Genomic DNA, 21,285 nt, shown 5'->3' on the forward strand with positions numbered 1-21,285 from the left:
CGACTCAAAACAGTTACACCACTACCACTATGAATTGCAAAATTTTTTTATTTGTTGCATAATTTTTATAGTTTAGGTGTTTGTAATCACAAACACTTAGCTAGTAAAAATGTATGCAATGATTACCATGAAATAGAAAATATAAAATATTACAAAATTGTTTGAGGTTTTAGACTTTTAACTAAACGTTTTATTTACGTAAATATAAAGTTGAATTAGCTAGCTACTGCTGCAACCTAATAATGTTTGTACCCTTAGATTTTTATTCTTCATTTCGATTTTAATTCTATGTCCCGTTATTATACTAATATTTCTTAATATCGTTTTTTTTTTTAATTTTTAAGAACTGCCAGGATTTAGTTTTAAATCCTGACTGTTCTTAAAAATTAAACTATATCCTGGCTGTTGACACTGCAATATTTCTTCTTATGCTTTAAATGTTCTCTTGAAAGTAATGAAAAAATTATAAATTACGATTATAAATTAACTGGTCAAGGAGACCTTCGAAATTCATGTCACATTTGAAGCTCAAGTTAAAAATAATTCTATTAGCGCATTAGTAGTTTGAAACGAGGTCAAATTAACTATTTGTCAATTAATTATTGCCTATATCATTGACACAGACATAAAATAATAATGATTGATCAGTTAATATTACTTAAAATTTGTATTTAATAAAGCAACTGTCATCATTGCAATGTAATGAACAGTGTGGCCTTTGCTTTTGGAAGTCGAAATTCTTATTAATTTTGGTTTCATAATACATTTTGAAATGCAACAATTTAAATATGTATTATAATTATTCTTATATAATAATTTGCACCTCAAAACAGATGCATAAATAAATTTGTTTACGCTTTCATTCATTTGTACGACTTTCTTAAATATGTAATTATGTATTTAATATATGTAATACATTTAAAATTGTTACTCAACATTTTATAGTTTAAGAATTAGGAAGTTAAATGGAAGTGATTCAGATGGTAGTCAGTTTTATCAAAATGTTGTCATCATTATTGATGATATTTTTATTTTATATTTATAATTAAAAGTGATAAATATCAGAAAATTCCGGAACCAGCAAAAGAATCGATCGAATTCTTTTGATGTAGTGAAAGTTTTTTTTTTATAAAAGTTAAATAAGATCATAAATTCCAATAATTAGCATGGCGGGGTCTTTGATCTCTATGGTCAAGTCGTTCATCCAGTTATAATTGTCTCGGTTTAATATTCAGCGGAGCGTGAATATTTCATGAGTGAAAATATCTTTCATAATAATTTCTAATTACATTTCGATAAGATTGTTTTTGATATTTTTAGCGGTAATGTAAAATATCAGACTGATATATTAATTATTCTAGTGTTCTATTAATTACTATGTTATTGTTTTGTTAAAGGATTGGCAACGCATTTGAAAATCTTCAATTTTGTATTCTTATATTGCGTATTTTTATGGCCAGTGTTAATTTCTTAACAAGAACTGACCACACATGCTCGTTTTCCGCCTTCTTTCATAACCAAAAAGGTTTTATATATAACAAATTTACGAAATATAGTTTTGGTAATTGGACGTTAAATATATTGAGGCTCATTATAATCTAGTTTGATACAAACATACATACAACTTTCTTGCCGACACGCTTGCTTTATGTTACGATTTACGGACTCTTTATGAATTTAATTGGCTAAGAATGTTGCTATTGCAAATGTTTTAACTGTCTAATTATATTTATACGTTAATAGTTATGTTGATATGTTAAAAAAATATTTTGAATAAATCGAATTCGTCGTAAAATACGTAAGTTTTTTTTTTACTTTTCATTAGCAAAGTTATGATATCTGACCATCACTTTTACTATCTTTTTTATTGCTACAAACTATTAAAATTAAATTACAAGAGCATAATCAATTTCGTTGTTATTCCGTTCGTATATTATTTTGCACTTCTCTTCGCGCTAAATCTCTCGTTATTACTTTTTTTAGATGAAGGTGTTCTCGGTGGCCAGTTATCACTTTAAAAATATTAAAAAGTTAAACAATTATTCTTTTTTAAATTTCGTTGTTAGAAACATACTGTTATTCTAAATAAGTGATCCAACTAATGTAAAATATTTTATTTCTGCTGCACCCGCCTTAAAAGCGCCATCTATTGATTAATTATTGACTGACCACTTATACGTTCTGTTAAGTAATACATTTTAAAGCTGATATATTTTCCGCAATCTTCCTGGATTAGAAAACTCACAGAAAATTCATAACACCTAGTTTTTTGTTGTTAGATGAATGGATGTGAACGCACAAAGTAAAAACTGATGAAAGTGAAAATTAGCAATAGACAAGCGTTGTATGGGAACCAATGAAAGTTGTGAGTAATCGATTTTCACTCGAATGATAATAATTTAAATCGAGTCAGAATTTTAATCGATAAACATTAATCGGTTAGTGGGCTAGTGGACTGGTCGGTTCACATTTCCTACCGCCCTGCGGGGGCTATTTGCTATTCGAATGAAAATTTTAAAGCAATCTATATAATGGGAATAGATATTATTTTCGATTGAACTCTACTAATTCTAATCAAACACGTTTGTTGACTTATTTGTACAAAGGTAACGGTATTTTATAATAAAAATGGGAACAAGTATTTGGTATTAATAGGTATTTGTATTATCTACATTAATTTTCAAATAAAAATTAATACATTTGAGTTTATTGTGGCCACACCTAGAGTCCTTATGTTTGAACCCTCCACCTCTTTTCTAAGCGTCCTCTCCTCTATCGATTAAGGGAAGGCAGCGCATCTGAAAATGGAAATATCTATGGCAACGGTTTCTTCGCTATTTTGGAATACACTATAAAAAAGTTGCATGCATCTCTTAGATTAGATTAAAATTTTAGTGTACAGCTGTTACAGTCCTTATAGATGTTAACGTCATTATGTTGTTTACACTTAAATAAAAAATCTTAAACTATAAAATTAACTTGCTTTTCTATTGCAATAAACTTACAGCATCTATCAATGGCCTGTATTATATTGCCATTAAGTAATCGGATGTTACGAGCAGTAATAATTATTGATAGACATTGAAACGGCAATAGTATAGGTATTTTAATTGTTTAGCAATCGATCGGATGATAAAATATAATTGGATATATTAAAAATTATAATTTTGTAACATTGCTATGACTATTTAAACGCTATTTGTTGTTATATATGTACTGCTGTCACCCGCGACTCCGTCTGCGCGGAATGAAACTGAATGAAAGCATTTTTTTCGTATTTATCTTGACCACTTTTTACTAAGGATACATAATATATTTTTTTACGTCTTAATTTAAAAAATAACATCTTTTTTCGTTTCAGGTTTAACGTCTTGACGGAGCTCATATAATTAGTGAAGTGTTGATAATGTTAACAGTGATAAGTGGTTTTAAATATTATTTATCTTCTGTGAATGTTTATTAACCATTTGATTTATTCAAATTATAATTAATTAGTGTTGTGAATAGTGTACATTAAAAAGCGTATTCAAGATGATGACCTTATACAGAACGATTAAAGGGACCAGCACGTCAAGGAGGAAAAGGCGTGAAAGAAGGTGAGTGAATTAATTTAAATAAATTAAATGTATTTAAAATGTAGACTCATTTCATTTAAATTAAATAAATAGCAATCGTTATTCGTTTGTTTTTTGAACTAAATATTTCGCTTTGTACTAACGACGACCAAATATTCACCACTATTAATTAAAGTCACTCCTAACCAGAATTCGAAACTTCTTCCTGAACCATATTGTAAAGAATTTTTACATTAATTTGCGAAGCTAATATTTTAAAATTATTTTGTTGAGCAAGTCAATCTTTTCTAGGTAAATCTGCAAGATAATTGGAACGTTAACACTTTGTAATAGATTTCAAAATAGCATATAATAGAGTTAACATTAAAATATAATTTATGTTTTAAATATTAAAAGTTTTGGTATAGATGTCCGTGCTCTTGATCTTTGAACTGTCTTGAGGTCGACTCTCACTGCACTGAATACAGTTATTAATTCGTGTTCACACTTAATGAGATTTTAATTCTAGTGACAGCAAAAAAAACATTATGTCTTTGCTTAGATTATGCAAATGACATCACTTTCCTTCCTACTGTGAGAGAGTAAATGGAATCAATGCCCGATTTGTTTGTTCACTTTCATTACAGTTTGATTTATCTTTATCTATCAATCTTATTTATATGATTAATTTCCGAATAATCCGTATTTTTTTTAGTAACAAAATATCTTGGATCAATTATTTACTGCCGTTTTGAATTGCTTCTGGTAACATTATAGTTGCCTTACGCCATTACGGTTACCGAAACAAATACAATTATTGCCAGTGTTAATATTTTTTAGTTTGTTTACTTTAAATATATTAATTGATACGTCGAACAATTCACGTTTTATTTGTTACTAGCTGTTGCTCGCGACTCCGTTCATACGGATTATAAAATAAAGAACACATAGGCTACTACTATGTGTTCTTCCAGCCTATATTCTAAGTCTATGCAAAATTTCAGAGAGATCTCTTTTGACAAACATCCATCCTTCCGTCCGTCGTATCTTTCGAATTTATAATATTAGTAACATGTATTTTGTAATCCAAATTTTAATGGAAGCAGAATAAATGAGAATGGAAATTATATACTTATTTGATAGTATGTAACTTGTTTAATGAAAAGTTACTGTTGCAAGGAAGTTTATTAGAGCTCAACTTTACTGTGGCAATAAGGAACTTCTCTGATTCCAGTGCAACAGAAATAATATATTCACTCTGAGTGGCACCACATTACATCATTATTTGTAATCGATACTCTCTGATCGGGAATATCATATTATTAATATTAGATCTAATAATTTTTCCCACGATGTAAACATTATAAGAGAGATAATATGCTTCTACTAATAGTTTTATTTTCATAAAATTTTTACTTTCAAGAATTTTCTTTCAAATCTCGTAAAAGAATTTCTTAAATTCAATCGTAGGTGGCTCAGGGGTTAAGCACTTGATCTGTAATGTACAGGCCCTGGGTTCAAATCCCGCCATGTACCAATGTGTTTTTCGATTTTCGATTTACATATGTACATATCCATGTGATACAACCTGAACATATCTGAGAAGATATTCAAAGATATGTGTGAAGTCAACCAACTCGCACTGAGCAAGCGTGGTTGACTATGGCCTAGTCACACCTGACTTAGGGTAGGATCAGGCTCAGTGGGGACCTATGGTGAGTGATGTTGAACAATTAATATTCAAGAATGACCTTTCAATTCACCTGATATATTAATAGAAATGAGTTCATTTCATAAGAAAAATATATTTATAAGTAGAATAATAAAAGAAACACTTTAAAGAATAGTTAAATTTAAAGTTAAACTTGTGCAAAACATACTACTACTAGCGCCGTTGACGGCAATTGTAAGCAACAAACGTTTCTTGCTTCACACCGTTTTCACATTCGTAATCTTGTTACTACTCAGTTAGTGCAAGACTTTCGATGTAGATGGCGCTATAAGTTATAATAGAAATTATTGCAAGAAAAGCTTTTTTTTACGTTGAAGTATTGATACATGAATTAATTAAAAAACGATAAGTATTTAAAAAAATCTTAATCTATACTAAAACTAGCTGTCGCCCGCGACTCCGTCCGTGCGCAGTTAAAAAAAACTTAATAGGTGTATGAAAAATAGATAGTAGCCGATTCTCAGACCTATTGAATACGCGTATAAAATTTGGTAAAAATCGGTAAAGCCGTTTCGGAGGAGTACGGTAACTAACATTGTGACATGGAAATTTTATATATAAGATCATAAAGAGGAAAAAAAATGGTTGTTTGTTTGTTTGCATTGAATAGGCTGCAGAACTACTGAACCGATTTGAAAGATTCTTTCACTGTTGAGAAGATACACTATCCCGGCTAACATAGCCAATATTTATTACCAGTTTTTTTTTAATTCCGTGCGGACGAAGTCGTCGACAACTGCTAGTTATATAAAAAAAAATTAAATATGTAAAAAATACGCAATCTATATATATAAAAGAAAGTCGTGTTAGTTACATTATTTATAACTCAAGTACGGCTGAATCGATTTGACTGAAAATTGGTGGGCAGGTAGCTTAGAACGAGGAAACGGACATAGGATGATTTTTACCCCGTTTTTATTCCGCGCGGACGGAGTCGCGGGTAAAAGCTAGTTTATATGTAACAGATATAGATCAAAACTCCATCATGAAGTTAAACCTACGTAATCATGATTAAATGTATTTTTGTTGAAATTACAAAAAAGAAATTTTTATCTTAATAATTTCAAAGTTACTGTTATGTTAAGTTATAAAAACCTTCGTAAGAATAATAACGTTAACTAGTCGAAGCTCTAACATAGACAAGAACAATCGAGAGCCGTCATCTTCGTAATTAAAGAATGTACGTCTTAATTATGTTTTTGGTTAGAAGTAATTTTCGTATGAGTCATGGGGAACATCGATTAAAGATATGAGATATCGATATCTCGGCTAACTCGTGCACTACTTAATGGTCGGTTTCCACTTCCAAACATTAAAAAAATCCTATCTCTTTTTTTGTCCCAGACAATGAAAGAGATAACATTTTTTATCAACCCTGATATTATAAATAGCGGTTATTAATCAAACTGATTACTCGATTAAAATGTTCGGGCGGAAAACAAAAAAAAAAATACAGTTTTACCAAATTTTTGTCACACGATGTTGCCTGTAACGTATTCAAGTCTTAAATGACTTTTATGTATCTCCAATCTTAATTAGAAGAATGTAGATTTAACACGTGATATTCCTGTCAATCAGATTATACGAGTAGGTATAGAAATTTGATTTATACCAATGTTAGCCAATTAGTGTCGAATGTTTTGTTACCCTTGAACTTTTTATATTAGATTCATAAGCCGATAATGTTGAGATGACTCTGGACTCTATTATTGTCGATGATTAGATGTAAGATATTTAAAAAAGGATACCTTGAGGCAAAACGGTAAGTGTTGAAAAGATTGTTTTCAGTACATTGTTTGTCGATGTTATAGTTTTTAGTTAAAATATGTTAATTATATTTTTTGCGCTAAAGTTTAATATCGAAAACTTGACTAAAAATTTTAATGGAAATTACCACAGTAATATTTCAATTTAACAAAAATGTCATAATATAATTTTTCGTCTTGGTATGTATTAATCATACTAATGGATGGATGGATGTTTGTTTGAAGGTAGAAGGACCTTCGGAACGGCCTAACGGATCTTTATGAAATGTGGCACAGTTACAGTACGGTACAGTAGAAGAAGAATGGAAGAACTCATAGGCTACTTATTAAGTTTAATTCCGCGCAGATGAAGTCGCGGCCGACAGCTAGTGTTAAGATATTTGGTAAATTAAGAACTATAAAAAAACTAATGAACATGAATAGCAATTTATGTTTGTACGGTGTAAACTCATGACCTCATCTGGGTCATCAAAGTCGATGTTCACAACGCCCACTCTTGTCAATAATTACCTAAACATATGCCAATGTAATTACAATCGTTTGTTACCAACCTACTGTTTGTTACCTTACCAGTAATATTACCTTTATATGTGTTACGTTGTAACATCATTTGAAAATAATTGTGTATACTTAGGTTATGTTACGCCTCCTAGCGGCAACTTAAACAGTTTAAAAACAGAAGATTACAATAACCTATACACCTAACCTAACACAAGAATATCTTAGCTGATGAGGAAGTAGCTGCTACCGCGGTAAGTTCGAAAAGGTTTTTGTGAAACTTTTTTGACGTCACAGGGGGTGGTAGTAAGCTGGTATATTTTAGTTTAACTTAGATACCCTGCTCTTGGGGAGAAACTTGTGGGGTTTTACCCACTAAAACCCCCTCGGTGGCCATCCTGTAGTGCCACTGGCATGGCTCCGGGATCTCCGATGGAACGCACCGCTGCCGATAGATGTCCCTGTCGGACTATATTTTTCTTTTTAATGTTAATGATTCTTATTTGCTTCCTAGGTTTAGGGAAGAAAAGTGATCCAGAGCGCTTCAGCCGTTATTAAGTTGTCATAAATCAACAGATTTTTATACATATAGGATAGATAGAAGATATTTACCCTTTACATTGTATATATCTAAGGTAATAAATAATCATGTTAATTGGTTTAATGCAAACAAGTACTAGGGCATTACCAAAACAGTCTGAGTGTTCACCTTCCGAGCTATTTTTATGCGAGACGTGTATAAAAGAATGTAAACGATTTTAAAAGCTCATCAGCTTAACAAGGCACGTTCCTTCTCATCGAAGCTTGTTCTTTATTAGGGTTCGATATACTAAACTGTTCTCGATTGTATTTTAACTTTATTAATCGATAAATAAAAATAAATGAACAACGGAAACACTTTTGACGCCCATTATACCTTGAAAGTTACAGAGATGACAGATTTTCTTTGGTGAAAGTTCTGTTATACTTCTCTTGCTACTTCCATATTATATATTCCATGAGAGGGACTGTGTTCGTTATGTTATGTTATGTCCTGCTCTTTTGGTAGTGAAAACTCGTGGTGAGAGATTCTGTTAGTAATTTGTTTCTTTATTTTTTATAAAAATAAAAATAGAGATTATTTTTTAAATTTATTTTTTATTTATGCAGTTCCGGCATCCTTATTTGTATTTATAACTTTAGTCCATTTAAAGGTTACTTGGCAAATTGCGTTATAGCATCAAGGTCGTCGATTGTATTTGTTGTTTACAAAAATATTTAAATTCAATTATGACTGGTAAAAAGGTTTTATCCATAATTCGTTGGTGATAAATTCAAAGCTCAGAATCCGTTTTTTCTATGAGCTTGTTTTGGTGGAATTAATGTTATTGTCATATAATGATTAAACTAAAGCCAGTAAAAGTTCAAATTAGAATAAAACCAACAAGAAAAATTTGATAAAAAAAGTAAAAATAATAATATTGAACAGAACCCTTCGTTTCTTCTGTGCCTTTTAGTACTAGGACCAATTTTTAATTAGAGTAACTTTATCCCAACGATAAGCAAACAATGCTTTAGTAGATAGGGATGGTTAAGTGAGAATTTATGTTTTAATACATACATTTGTATTATTTTTAATGCCTACGCACTGAACGTGATAGTAATGCCTCGGTGGCTTATATACATATACAACTAGGATTGTCGCCTTGACTTTTATATTGTATTTATACAATAACATTTAAGTTAACATTGTGTAATTGACGTATTAGTAGCTAGTAGTAAACTGAATTGAGAGTTCTTACTCAAATTGGCTTTAATACTATAAAAATTACAATAAATAACACATCCTGTGTAATAATAAAATTAACAAAAAAGTATATAAATATTTTAACAATTGGGATAAGATGAGATGTGGCCATGTTTTAACGTTACGACACAGTTAAATGAAAACCGATTTATCAAATAAACGTATTTCTTATCCAATTCCTTTGTTTATATTAGTCTCAATAATCTGACTCAGTAAATTACAATTTTATCCTGGTATTGAAATTAGGTAATTATTAAGTGAACACTCAAAATTATGCCTCTTCCTTCAGCTATTCTTATCTTCTACCATATCTTACAAATATTGTAAATACGAAAGTTTTGATGTATGTATGGATGGATGTTTGTTAGAAGGTATCTCCAACGGTATAACAGAACTCGATGAAAATTGACACAGATGTAGAAGATAGTCTGGAATCATACATAGTCCATTAACTACGTTTTTATAAGACCACGCAGACGGAGTCGCGGGTGACAGCTAGTATACGGATAAATGAACCAGACAAATTAAAATTGGGTTTTTCACATTTACATTGAATTACAATATTACGTGACAAGTAACTGTGAAACTCTGCTCATATTAAAAGATATTGCTTTGTGTACGTTTAATAAAACAAATACCTTTTGAGTACCATTCGATGTCGTTGTCCGAGTGATCAAAGTTTACGTGTAGGAATCCACGAAATAGTACATCACGTGATAAACGTTCACGATACATTTACGACTTACCTTGCTAAATAAAAAACATTTGACATAACTGCACTTTTATTGATCGTTAAATAACAATATATTTTAAGTTTTTTTTTTTCACATAAAAGAAAACGCGTTTGATTCCGCATTACCGACGGAATTTATATTTCTGGTGATAGATTTCTTGATTGCTAATTTCAAAGTAGAAATAGATCAGTTTCAACTTTTGACTTTTCATAGACATGACTTTAGACTCATACTTTTGACAAGTACGAGTATATATAATTTATTAAATTCACTTTTTTTTTATTTCCTACTGTTTGCATATATTGTAAAATTATACGTCTCTCTGCGGCACAGTCGGATTGTCAAATAAATAGCACCGTTACAATGGATATAAAGGGTTGTAACTTGACCCATGGAGCCGAGGACAGTATCCATAATATAGCAAATGGGAAACGAAAAGAACATTGTGACTTTTTTTGCGTTTATACTTAACTATTTATTACATTTTACAATGTGCCACCGCCCTCGGGTTGTTATTGCTTGATTTTCGTTTTCTTTCTACTAGGCAACAGTGATCAGGTATGTTCAAAGTAAAACCCAATGTAACTCCTTCAAACGTTTGAGATGAGATATATACATGAGATATAGGCAATTCCTAAAAATATCCATTAAAACATAACCAAGTTTCCTATACTTCAATAAACTTTGCATGATTTCTATATGAGTTATAAAAATGCTGTGTAAAAATTCACCAAATTCTCGGTATAATTCTTTTCAAATATATTGGCGGCTCAAGGTCATCTGCGCTCTGCGCGTTGCCCTCCTGCTGATTCCCGCTACAATCCGCTACTCTTAATATTGTGTTCTACGTAGCGACACAGGCGAAGTTAAGAGCCACCAAGATATTTGAAAACTATTATATATGTAGTAAATCTGTGGTGATTTCAGTAATCTTTTAAAATGACATGATATCACATTGATTTTTATCGTCGAAAGAAGTGTACTTTGCAAACCGCAAACATCATTACTCATTTAACACTCTGTAAAAAATAAATTAAGAAAGAAAAGTGTCATTTGCCATTCTTTAATATATTATTTTAGAATGAGTAACAAAACCCCAAAACCGTTACTGGTGATTCGATAAAATGAAATTCTTAAATGAAATAAATAGCATAAGGAAAACGACTTTACGACGTAATGACACTGGAGTCGCTAAAGAGGACTATAATAATCTATTCAGTTTATAAAATTGGATTATCTGTATTTATTATCGTAATAATAATATTTCATTTATGTGATGTAATTGCTTTACTTATAGTGAAAAACCAATTTTAAAAATGTTTGTCTGTTTCTTTGTCTTTCTATCTGTCTTTGTGTTCGCAAGCCGCGTTTGTTCCGGGTAATTTCCGAAACGGCTGGACTGATTTTGACGAACCTTTCAACGGAAGGTGAGGGCGGAACGGATATTCTTTTATTTTGCAATTCCGTAGTGACAAAGGGCGACCCCTACTTAAATAATAATATACTCTCTGAAAAGGATATAAATAATTTCTCTTGATTTAAAAATTGTAGTCAAGCGATGTTATGTTTAGTTTATTGTTTTTATCTTTAATGAGGTATCGATTAGAAATATTTATGTGAAGCATACTTCAACACCTTAAGTTTCTTTAATTAGGATCCTTTCCTAAATTATTCATTAAACATGAACTAATTAGTTTATGAAAATTGTAAACGCCATACCATAATTTTCTTAAGTAAAGTATTTTAAAACAATTCAGTATTTTAATGTAGACCTTATGTAACTGGTATAAAGTATAAATTTATTTAACTCCTGAATTTCGCTTGGAAGGGACAATAAAGCACAAATGCACTTCGAAATGTGTGTTTAACGTTTTTCCTTCGATGTTTATGGTGTTTACTGTCCATAAAATAAAGTTAATGGTTCGTTCAGGTAGGGCATTACATCTTTTTTATGAGCGCTTTCACGCGTTCTTTTAGTTTAAATGTACAGGAGCTTGTTGGGACATGTTTTTCAGTATAGAACAATTGATTCGTATCGCTTCTTACAACTAGGGAGGTCTTGGGTAAGTGTTGATTTACGATATGAAGTGTTAAGAGTTTTCTTCAGAATTCCTACCCAATCAATGTTTATCAATGAAATGTTTGGAGGTTGGAGAGTTACGACTTCCATTCTACTTTGGTACAATTCTTACAAAAGCATTTGGCACCTACAATTCACGATTAAAGTATTCTATTGTGAGTTTCTGTAAGTATTTATATGTGTTAATTAGTACATTTCAAAACGATTTATCTAATCTCAACGTTTATTGCCATCAACCAACTATAATGTAAAGTGTACACTCGGAACGTGATGTTTTATTCGCATCTATTAGATGATAGTTGATTAAATTACGAATTGTAAAGCAATTCCTGTACAATCGCGTGGTACATTACTGTGCCGTGATTCCCGAGCCGCGATCCCTCTCCCGACAGTAGACCTCGCCTCCACTAAGTCAGGCAGCTACATTTTATTACTGAGTTAAACGACTTATTCCTGCAAAGATCGGTTACAGCGTGTATCGTTTTCGTATCGCTGTTCATTCGATGGAATTTTTAAAGGTTATTTGTAAAGTTTGTTGTTAATTTAGTTCTAGTTTTTTGTTGCCTAAAATATTATATGACGCTTAACATCAAATATTATGGTAGGTGATAAGTTTTTCTCGAGTACTGTAAATGCATTAGGCTATGCAAATAACGTAATGCATTTTCCTTCTGCAACTTCCTTCACAAATGTAAAAATATACTTTCAATATATATAACTTTCGCATTTCAGATAAGTTAAATACCAATCAGATTTCAGTTAATTACAACACAGAACCAATTTAAATTATAAAAAGTTTATCATAATAATCCTTTAAAGTCTATAGGCTACAAACTATAGTAGGGTATCATGTCACAGCTCACAGTATTGTAGCCGAAATAGCCATAAATAAGACAAGATGCGTGCGTATAAATCGGTCTTATTTATAGCGAGACGGACCGGGCCGCGCCTGACAGATTGTAGTAGAATGAACACATCTCGTAATTGTATACCAGAGCGCGGTGGTTCCCCAATTGACAATATAATAGTACAGCCCTGAGCACGGGTTGAAAGGTTTCCACTATTTATTTCAGTACTGGGACGGTTTTTTGTGCCGCTCTTTAATATTTACCCGACAGCTATTGAAAATAAACCCACTACAATATATTCGCATTCGCTCCCTTTCTTGTACCATTCGATTTCAGCTTTGACGATTTATTCGCACGATTTACAAATCGACTTTGAGTTGGTATAGTTTTGTTGGAAAACTGGAACAAAGGTGTCTTTAGCAATTTATATTGAAAATTTAAAATAGATCTAAGTTTTGTTTATGTCATTAAGTTAAGGATACATTGACAGTTGTTAGAAAAAAACCCGTTTATGCATAAGTTAATTTATTTTTCTACCGATTACTATTAAGTTTGGTAAAACTTCTCATCAAGAAATGCACTATTAATCAAAGATATTATAAGATAAGTAGACTATTGCTTTTTTCTTTTGGAGTAAAAAAAAATGTAAGGAAAAAAATTGCATTTTGTAACCGAACTCAGTCGTATTTCAGTTAAAAGAATACATTTATCCCGTCATTTGTAAACGAATAAAAAGAGACATATCCATTGTCCATCAGCCAAGAATAGTTATGCAAAACTAGCTCAGTTGAAGTGACAACGCAATGCGACGCAGGCATTGTATACGGTCCTTAGTGAACCGCCGCGTGTCAGACGCGCAGGCGGGCGGGCGGGCAGCGGGCAGGCGAGCTTCCTCGTATGGCCCCCGACCGGTGTTAACATGGCCTAATGCATTTGCATGTTGTACTGCTAGGAAAATTAGAAAATGTTTGTCTATTAGGTCTGTGACACACTTCGTCAGAACTTTTATTTCTTAAAAAATATAAGTAATAATGTATACTAAAATATTATCATTATTATTTAATGTTACATTTTCATTCGTTTATAACAAACATAAAAACAATTTTTTTTCTTGACGTATAGATAAGTAAAAAAAAATTACCCTTGATACGACATTGGCAGTCGATTAGTTGAAGTGTGAATATCTTAAAAATTATGTAGCCCTCAAGATTTTGTTATTTTCAGCTAAAAAGCCGTATTAAAAGTAAAAAAGTAGGTTTATGGCGTCATAACGTTGATGGAAGTAAACTTTTCTTTACCGTACATTTCCTTATGATATTACAAAATATTTATTAAAAAATAACTGCACTAAGTAAATAATTAATACGTATAATATTTATCTCCAGGTGTATCATCATCTTAATAGGATTTTGTTTACGATATTGTAGTTTGAGCTGACAATGGCTGACGTCGCGCTTGTTGTGTTCCTAAAGTAGGAAATAGCATTACATATTGTTACATTTGAACTCCAACTTGGGCCAGTAAAATGTAGTTTGTTCCTATTCAGACATAACTGACGCCAACAAAGTTTCACATCTGGGATGGGAATGAGGAAAACTTCTACTATCTTGGGGTTTTAGGTTTTTTATTTTTTATTTATGGTTTTAATTGAATACATGTGTAATTATTGAATAATTAAAATACTAAAAGAAGTGCTTTTGTATTTTTTTTCTAATTGTTTTTTTTTAATTTTTATTATTGGGTATTTTTTGGGTATTGTGAAGTGTACATACATGGCCTGTGATTTTACAAAGCAAAAAAAAATAATAATGTTATTTGTTGTAAAGAATTTCTGGATTGTTAATGGACGGTTGATGTTTTGTTTTCTAAGGTGACAATTGATAAATGATCGATATACATACATTTGTATGTATGTATGTATGTATGAATGATACATTGTACGCATCAATTGCAATGTTATTAAAGTGCATCCATATTTAACTTTCACTCTCGCTTTCTCTGCGTATAATTAAACTATCTGTGACATTGCCAATTAAATCGCACTCAATCATTCCATATCTGGTAGCCGTTTCTTCCGAAGCGTTTTTGTCGTAGGCAGTTTCTCGCACCAGAACAAGTTTACAAGCATTGTCATATTGTTATGTTTCATTAAAATCACCGTAAAACGCTTGATGGTAATCATTATATATAATTTCTTACCTTCGGCGGTAAATCTTTATTTTCTTTTTTTCTTAAAAAAAACTTCTTCGATTACATTCACTTGTTTTTTAATAAAGCGTGTTATACCCATAGACACCTGTCTCTTTAAACTTACTATTTTTTTTTTATCTAGCTCTGTATTTCTATTTACAAACGTTCACATACTTTGACTTGCAAAAATTATTTAATTGAAAATTCTAACGTTTTTCACATTATTCAGAGGTAGCGCTAAACGAATACTGTGGTCAGAGGTCAAAACATTTCCCGAATACCGCGCGCTCATAGATAACAAAGACTTCGGAAGCGTTCGCTATCTATTCGAACAAACGGAACATACATCACGTCCTACACCGCGGTGACAATACGTGAACGCCATAAATAGTGATATGTCATCGAACATGCAGTGGGGAGTCCGAAATGCGCGATCGGCGATACCTTTTATAATGCAATAAATAACACGATATGTAAACGCAAACACCTACTGTCATACGTACTGTGGTTGTACAGTCGAGGACGTTTATTTCCTACCCATTTCGGTGAGATTCGGTGTCGTTTGAAACTCACACACTATACTTACGTGACACTTGTATAGCTAAATTGTAACTCTTGTGGTGACAGTTTTTTCCACAGTATTCAGTTCTAAGTGGGATGGTAATTTAATTCTTTGATTGTACAATACTTTTATCAATTCACTTTACATAAAGAAACATTTTAAAGCCAAATCCTGGAACAATATGGTAAAGGAATCGATAAAGAAAAAGTTTACACGAATTCAATTTGTTAAGTTTCTTTTGTTGTTGTAAGTAAATTTGTTCGCTAACAAAAGATAATATTTTTGTATTTTTTTCATTGTACAAATTTTTAGTTAACTCTATAGTTTGTTAGCAAATATTTTCGAGATGAATCTTTGAGTCTTACATCCTTTAAATGTATCCAACATATTTCTTGGTATTGTAATAACGAATTTTTAAAGGATAAATTGTCATACCATAGATTAAGTTAATTTTGCTGTGGTGTTCAGATCCAAAAAAAAAGTATTTTCACCTTAGTTAAGGTAGAGTACTAACCGTGTGTTTCTGAGACGAAGATCCACGTTCTGGACATATTTTTATCTCTGTATACCAACGTATTTTTTTTGTGACTGAGTACTGAGAGAGACTGAGTAGAGAGTAGTTTGTGAGAGCACTGTTTGCCTTGAGGAGGTATTTACAGTTTCGCCAGGCTTGAGGTGGCCGGGCCCAGAAGGCACTTAGCCTAAACCTCGTTTAAGAGTAACTAGGCTATAGGGCTCCCTTAGGAGCCTCGGCTCGGGCTGTTACTTCATTATTATTACTGGATTGGGGGTATACCTACGGTAATCAGTAGTCTTTATAAAGAAATTATTCATGCCAAGAAGTTTTTTTTAAAGGTTTGATATTTTGAACTTATTTAAAAAGCTAATTGTTTTTATTTGCTAACTGTACTGTCTCTACCTAAATTATCTTTGCAACGTATATCCGATGGCGCAAACATTGAGTGAAATAAGGGATGTTATTTATAACGATCAATGTCGATGATAAATAAAAATGCCGTTATCTCATTTGCTTCAGCGGTTTTCGTTTTCAGTGAACACTCGCGTCTTCTGTTCATTTGACAGGTTGCTTTTTGAATTATTGCACCGAGCTTGAAAGTTGATAAGTTGTTACAGTATTATTACGAAAGAGTTATTTCAAAGAATGCATACGAAAGTTTAAAAGAAAGTATTTAAAATTCACTTTATGGTAAGAGATTTAAGATGAAAGAAAAAAGTACAACTTGAGAATATACATGCAAAAATTATACATTTCAGTTTGTAGTTGATTGCTTTTACCATATTCAGAGCTCATCCGACCTTGCACTTGCATTTTTTTCTTGTACACAACGTTGACTTGAATTACCTAATCCTATTTAAGGTCAATGAATCGCGCATTTTAGGTCGTGCATCCGATGGTAAGAACCATTTAATTGACAAGTTCCAGTAAACTTTAAAATGCTAAAGTCGAGAAGAACGGAATTAAGTCAAGATGAGTCTATTCAAAGTCCATTTATTAATGTAAATTAGTACTAACTTGCATAAAATCTTGTTTTTGCTTTAAACATCTTTAAATTAGCTGAATAACTATGGGTTAAATGCTAAAGACTATGTATAGGTTGTCCTTAAAAATTTATTTATTTATCTCGTTACAAAAATGTTGTTTGCATATTTTTTATTCTAATTAATTATTTTGCAAACAAAAAATGTCACACATAACTAACCTTGTTACCGTAACATCGATTTAAAAGGTATAATTATCAAAATTTATATTAACATTTAATTTTATTATCATAATTACAACAAAAACGCGAAGAATAACATGAACAAATGAGTCATAACTTTCAACTTTAGTTACAACTACGAACGTATGTATAGAGTTATTAGAAATTATGCTTTATTTTAAAGGAATTACAGTTATTTTTTGATGTGTTAGTATTATCCGTGTACTGTTAGGTTACCGGGAACGCGGGATTTACGAGTAGTAGCCCGGGATCGTATATCGAGCCACGGGTGGTTTGACACGATTACTCTTTGACCGACATTCCCGTTACGGGACTCGTCGACGAAGTTCGCCGTGCCTTAATGAATCCTGATCGTTGGCGGCAATTTGAATTTCGAATTAAATAATATCTGACGGTTATTTTTGGCCAGACCGACTTATGTTTTTTTTTGTTTACTCTTTGACGGAAAATCCGTTAGTCATTGCGACTTAATTTAAAGCGGACAAATCACTAACCTCAATTATATTTAAGTCCCATATATCGATCATACTAGTGACTGAATAACGGGGTTTTTTAATTATTTTCCCTGCTAGCATTTTGTTGACGTTTTTCATTCTATATGACTACTTGTGGGAAAATTTAGTAATAATATAGAATATGTATTTCCCCAGGCCCTGCATGTCTCTAATTCATCTGTTACCAATTGCATGATATTAAAATTATGTTTTCCGTATTATATGCACGATGGCATGTTTCTGAGACTATGATATCTATATAAAACATATCGTCATCCCTGTCATTATCTTTGACAAAACAGAGATAACACTATGTTTTAAACTTAGTTTTGATCTCAGAAACCCACGGTAAGTTTTGAGTAAGTTTCGATGTATGAAATATACCTTAACTATGTATAAAGAGAAAGTCGAAAAACGAAAATTAAAAAATGGAACCACTTAAAGTAATTCGGTCAGCTTGTCAAGGACAACTGTTATGTCACAAGCAATCCATTTACCTTTGTAACGGTAACATCAATAATATCGAGAAGATCCACAACTTACAGCGTAACCAAATACCGAATTTCTATATAAACAAAACAAATAAACTTTAACAAAGATAAAAACATTAAAAATTCAAACGATTCTTGCATCTATTGCAAAGTATTAAGAGTCAAAGAGACGGTAAATTAAGAGATTTTTTGAGCTCAGTAAAAATTCGCCTCCTACGTTTTGCCGCCAAAAAAACTTATTTGTCTCGTCCATTAACGGGTGAACAATGCACCGTTAAGCATACAATGATGTTCCTTTTGTACAACTTACGAAATATTGTATAAGGACTACATGTCTGCCTACTTACTCTTATCTTTTTGAAAAGAATGCTGTATAGTTTATTTGAACATTAAATAAATTTTAAGAATGTGCATAAATACATGCCATATTCTGATGACATAATTCGAATCTGAAATTCTCCTAGTGTTGCGGATGTCCATGGGCGTCGATGATCACTTTGGTGTTCCCGCCGCTCGTTTGCCCCCTTCATCTATAAAAAAAAATCATAGGTACGGAGAGTAAAACATTGTATAAATAATATTTGTTTTTAAACCCTGCGAGTTCATATTGCGTATCTATTTAAAACACCACCAGTGACACCAGTAAGTATACAAAATTGCTCAATATTTTTATTATTCGAATTAGTTATGAGTACATTTTGAACTACTACGAAATCGTAATTTGTTCTGGTTCACGAAACGTTTTCGCCATCGCCAGGGTTGTCAAAATTATATTTTCACTGTAACGAAACCTAATGAGAAAATATGTTTGTTCAAATTAAAAAAAAAAAAAAAAAAAAACAACTAGACCACATTATTCAAATTAGAAAAAATCTTTAGCCATCTTGATGTGAAGTTTTCGAAAGATAGAATTTCTTAGTGATTTTTTTATCTGGGTCCATCTACACCATCTACACTAGCCTAGAATAATAAATACGGAATGTTTGCTAAAATTCGAATACCAAGAAGGTGATAAATTATGTTTGCACAAATGTTTAATTTAGGTAGACAAATATAGTCAGGTAATAGTTGACTCATCTTTGCTTTAAAAATGATCAATATTTACCTATCAGACCTTTTAAAGCCTTACTTTAAGTGACTGACAATTCAAATGAAGAAAAGCTTTACTTTTTCATTATTATATCAAATTATTGTTATTTTAAATAAGTACATTTTACGAAATTACATGAATTTACTGTCTCAAAAATCTGTTTTACTTTGAGAAGACTTTGTAGCATTATATCTAGTTGTTTATTAAAGTTGGCAACCCTATGGCTTTGAATACTCAGAAGAAGATAGATGGATCGCGGAAGTGTTCTCAGACGATGTATTTGCTTTCCAATTGATTTATATTTTGACATTAGTGGCACAGTGCGGCGCCTGCAGCTAACAGCGAGTAAAAATAAAAGTACACGTAATGAGAAATTTCAATATAGATATTATTTTAGTCATTTCTTCTTCTGTGTGTAGCAATTGTTTTCTTTTCTAAATTATATTTTTGGAAATATAGTATCTATTATACACAAATTACACCTAAGTCTAGATGCTGAATAAACGTGCAATAGATGTGACGTCACATTGTCAGTATTGAAGATACCAAAAAGAATATTTTGCATTGATCATATTCCAATTAAGCAAGTTATAATAAAATCATATCCAAAATGGAATCAGGAATCAAGTTAAAAAACCTTTCGAATATATTATCTGTGTATCTAAAAAATAATGAAATGCGTTCGAGTTTAAAAGATAACGATACTTATATTGTTCCAAGTAATGAAAAGAAATGGTATGAAATTTTAATGTTGGTACTCGTTTTTCTTCATTCGGTGAGGCGGGACCTTTATTAATAATCGAGTGAATTGCATAATCGATTTATGTTGTTTTTTTAAACAAATTGAAGATTCAATTCGATTCCGTGTTGAGAGTAATAGGTTTTTAAACGCGCTGCATTCATGGTAATGCATCAGCTCGATGTCATCGCGGACAAATAAATTGCCAATATTTTAAATTTTTATTACCATGCGAGTGCAATTCTAAAATACTTGGTCCTTTAATTGAAATGTTTGAATTTTGTTTTGATATATATCTTCAACTAAATGTTGTTTTGATTAAATATTTTGCATTATTTTCCGTTAAAGAATGAATCATAAATCCTTTTGATTTTTTAATGCTCATAAGGAAAACGTATATTAATCTGATTTTATAATTTGTGTCTTTCATGTATTCAACATAAACGAATGGTAGGCTAACGAAAGTAAACTTAGCATGATTATTGTATTCGCCATTTTGAAAATAATTGTCTAATAAGTTATTAAAATATTCACAGGTATCCTTTAGAGGATCGCATGATGTCAGAGAGGCGTAGAAGGAAAATTATATCTTAGTCTCAGTTCGACGAACTCGCAATGAACACCTTAAAAGGGACATCTCACGTTTGTGGTCCGCAAAACTTAAACACGCCCGAAAATGTCCGTTACACCAACTATTTCCTTATCTAGCGCTTCGAGCAATTTTTAAAGGAACCAAATTCAGGTTTTTTAATATACTATTCTAGGTCTGCAGGATATTTAAGACTTAAAACACTAATAGACTAATCATTATACCTAAAAAAAAACACACAAACACTACGAAAAACGCTGTCATGAGCGTAGGGATGCCTGTAGTTGAGTAGAAAGCAAAAACTCGAGCAAAAATCGATCTTGTTAATCGAAGATTCAGAAAAATGACTTAACGACTTATGACATAGTCCCCGGCGGAGTAACACGTCAT

General features: G+C 31.6%; 1 protein-coding gene across 1 annotated transcript in view; it reads left to right on the top strand.

The window, feature by feature from the left end:
- LOC106709306 overlaps positions 1 to 21,285 on the top strand; it is a 124,077-nt gene that overhangs the window by 6,556 nt on the left and 96,236 nt on the right. The window contains exon 2 of the mRNA XM_045680896.1: positions 3,362 to 3,596. Coding sequence (XP_045536852.1) covers positions 3,532 to 3,596 — 65 coding nt within the window. The 5' untranslated portion in view covers positions 3,362 to 3,531. The remainder of the gene's footprint in view (positions 1 to 3,361; positions 3,597 to 21,285) is intronic.

The sequence above is a fragment of the Papilio machaon genome, chromosome 2, assembly GCF_912999745.1.
Source record: "Papilio machaon chromosome 2, ilPapMach1.1, whole genome shotgun sequence".
Taxonomy (NCBI): domain Eukaryota; kingdom Metazoa; phylum Arthropoda; class Insecta; order Lepidoptera; family Papilionidae; genus Papilio; species Papilio machaon.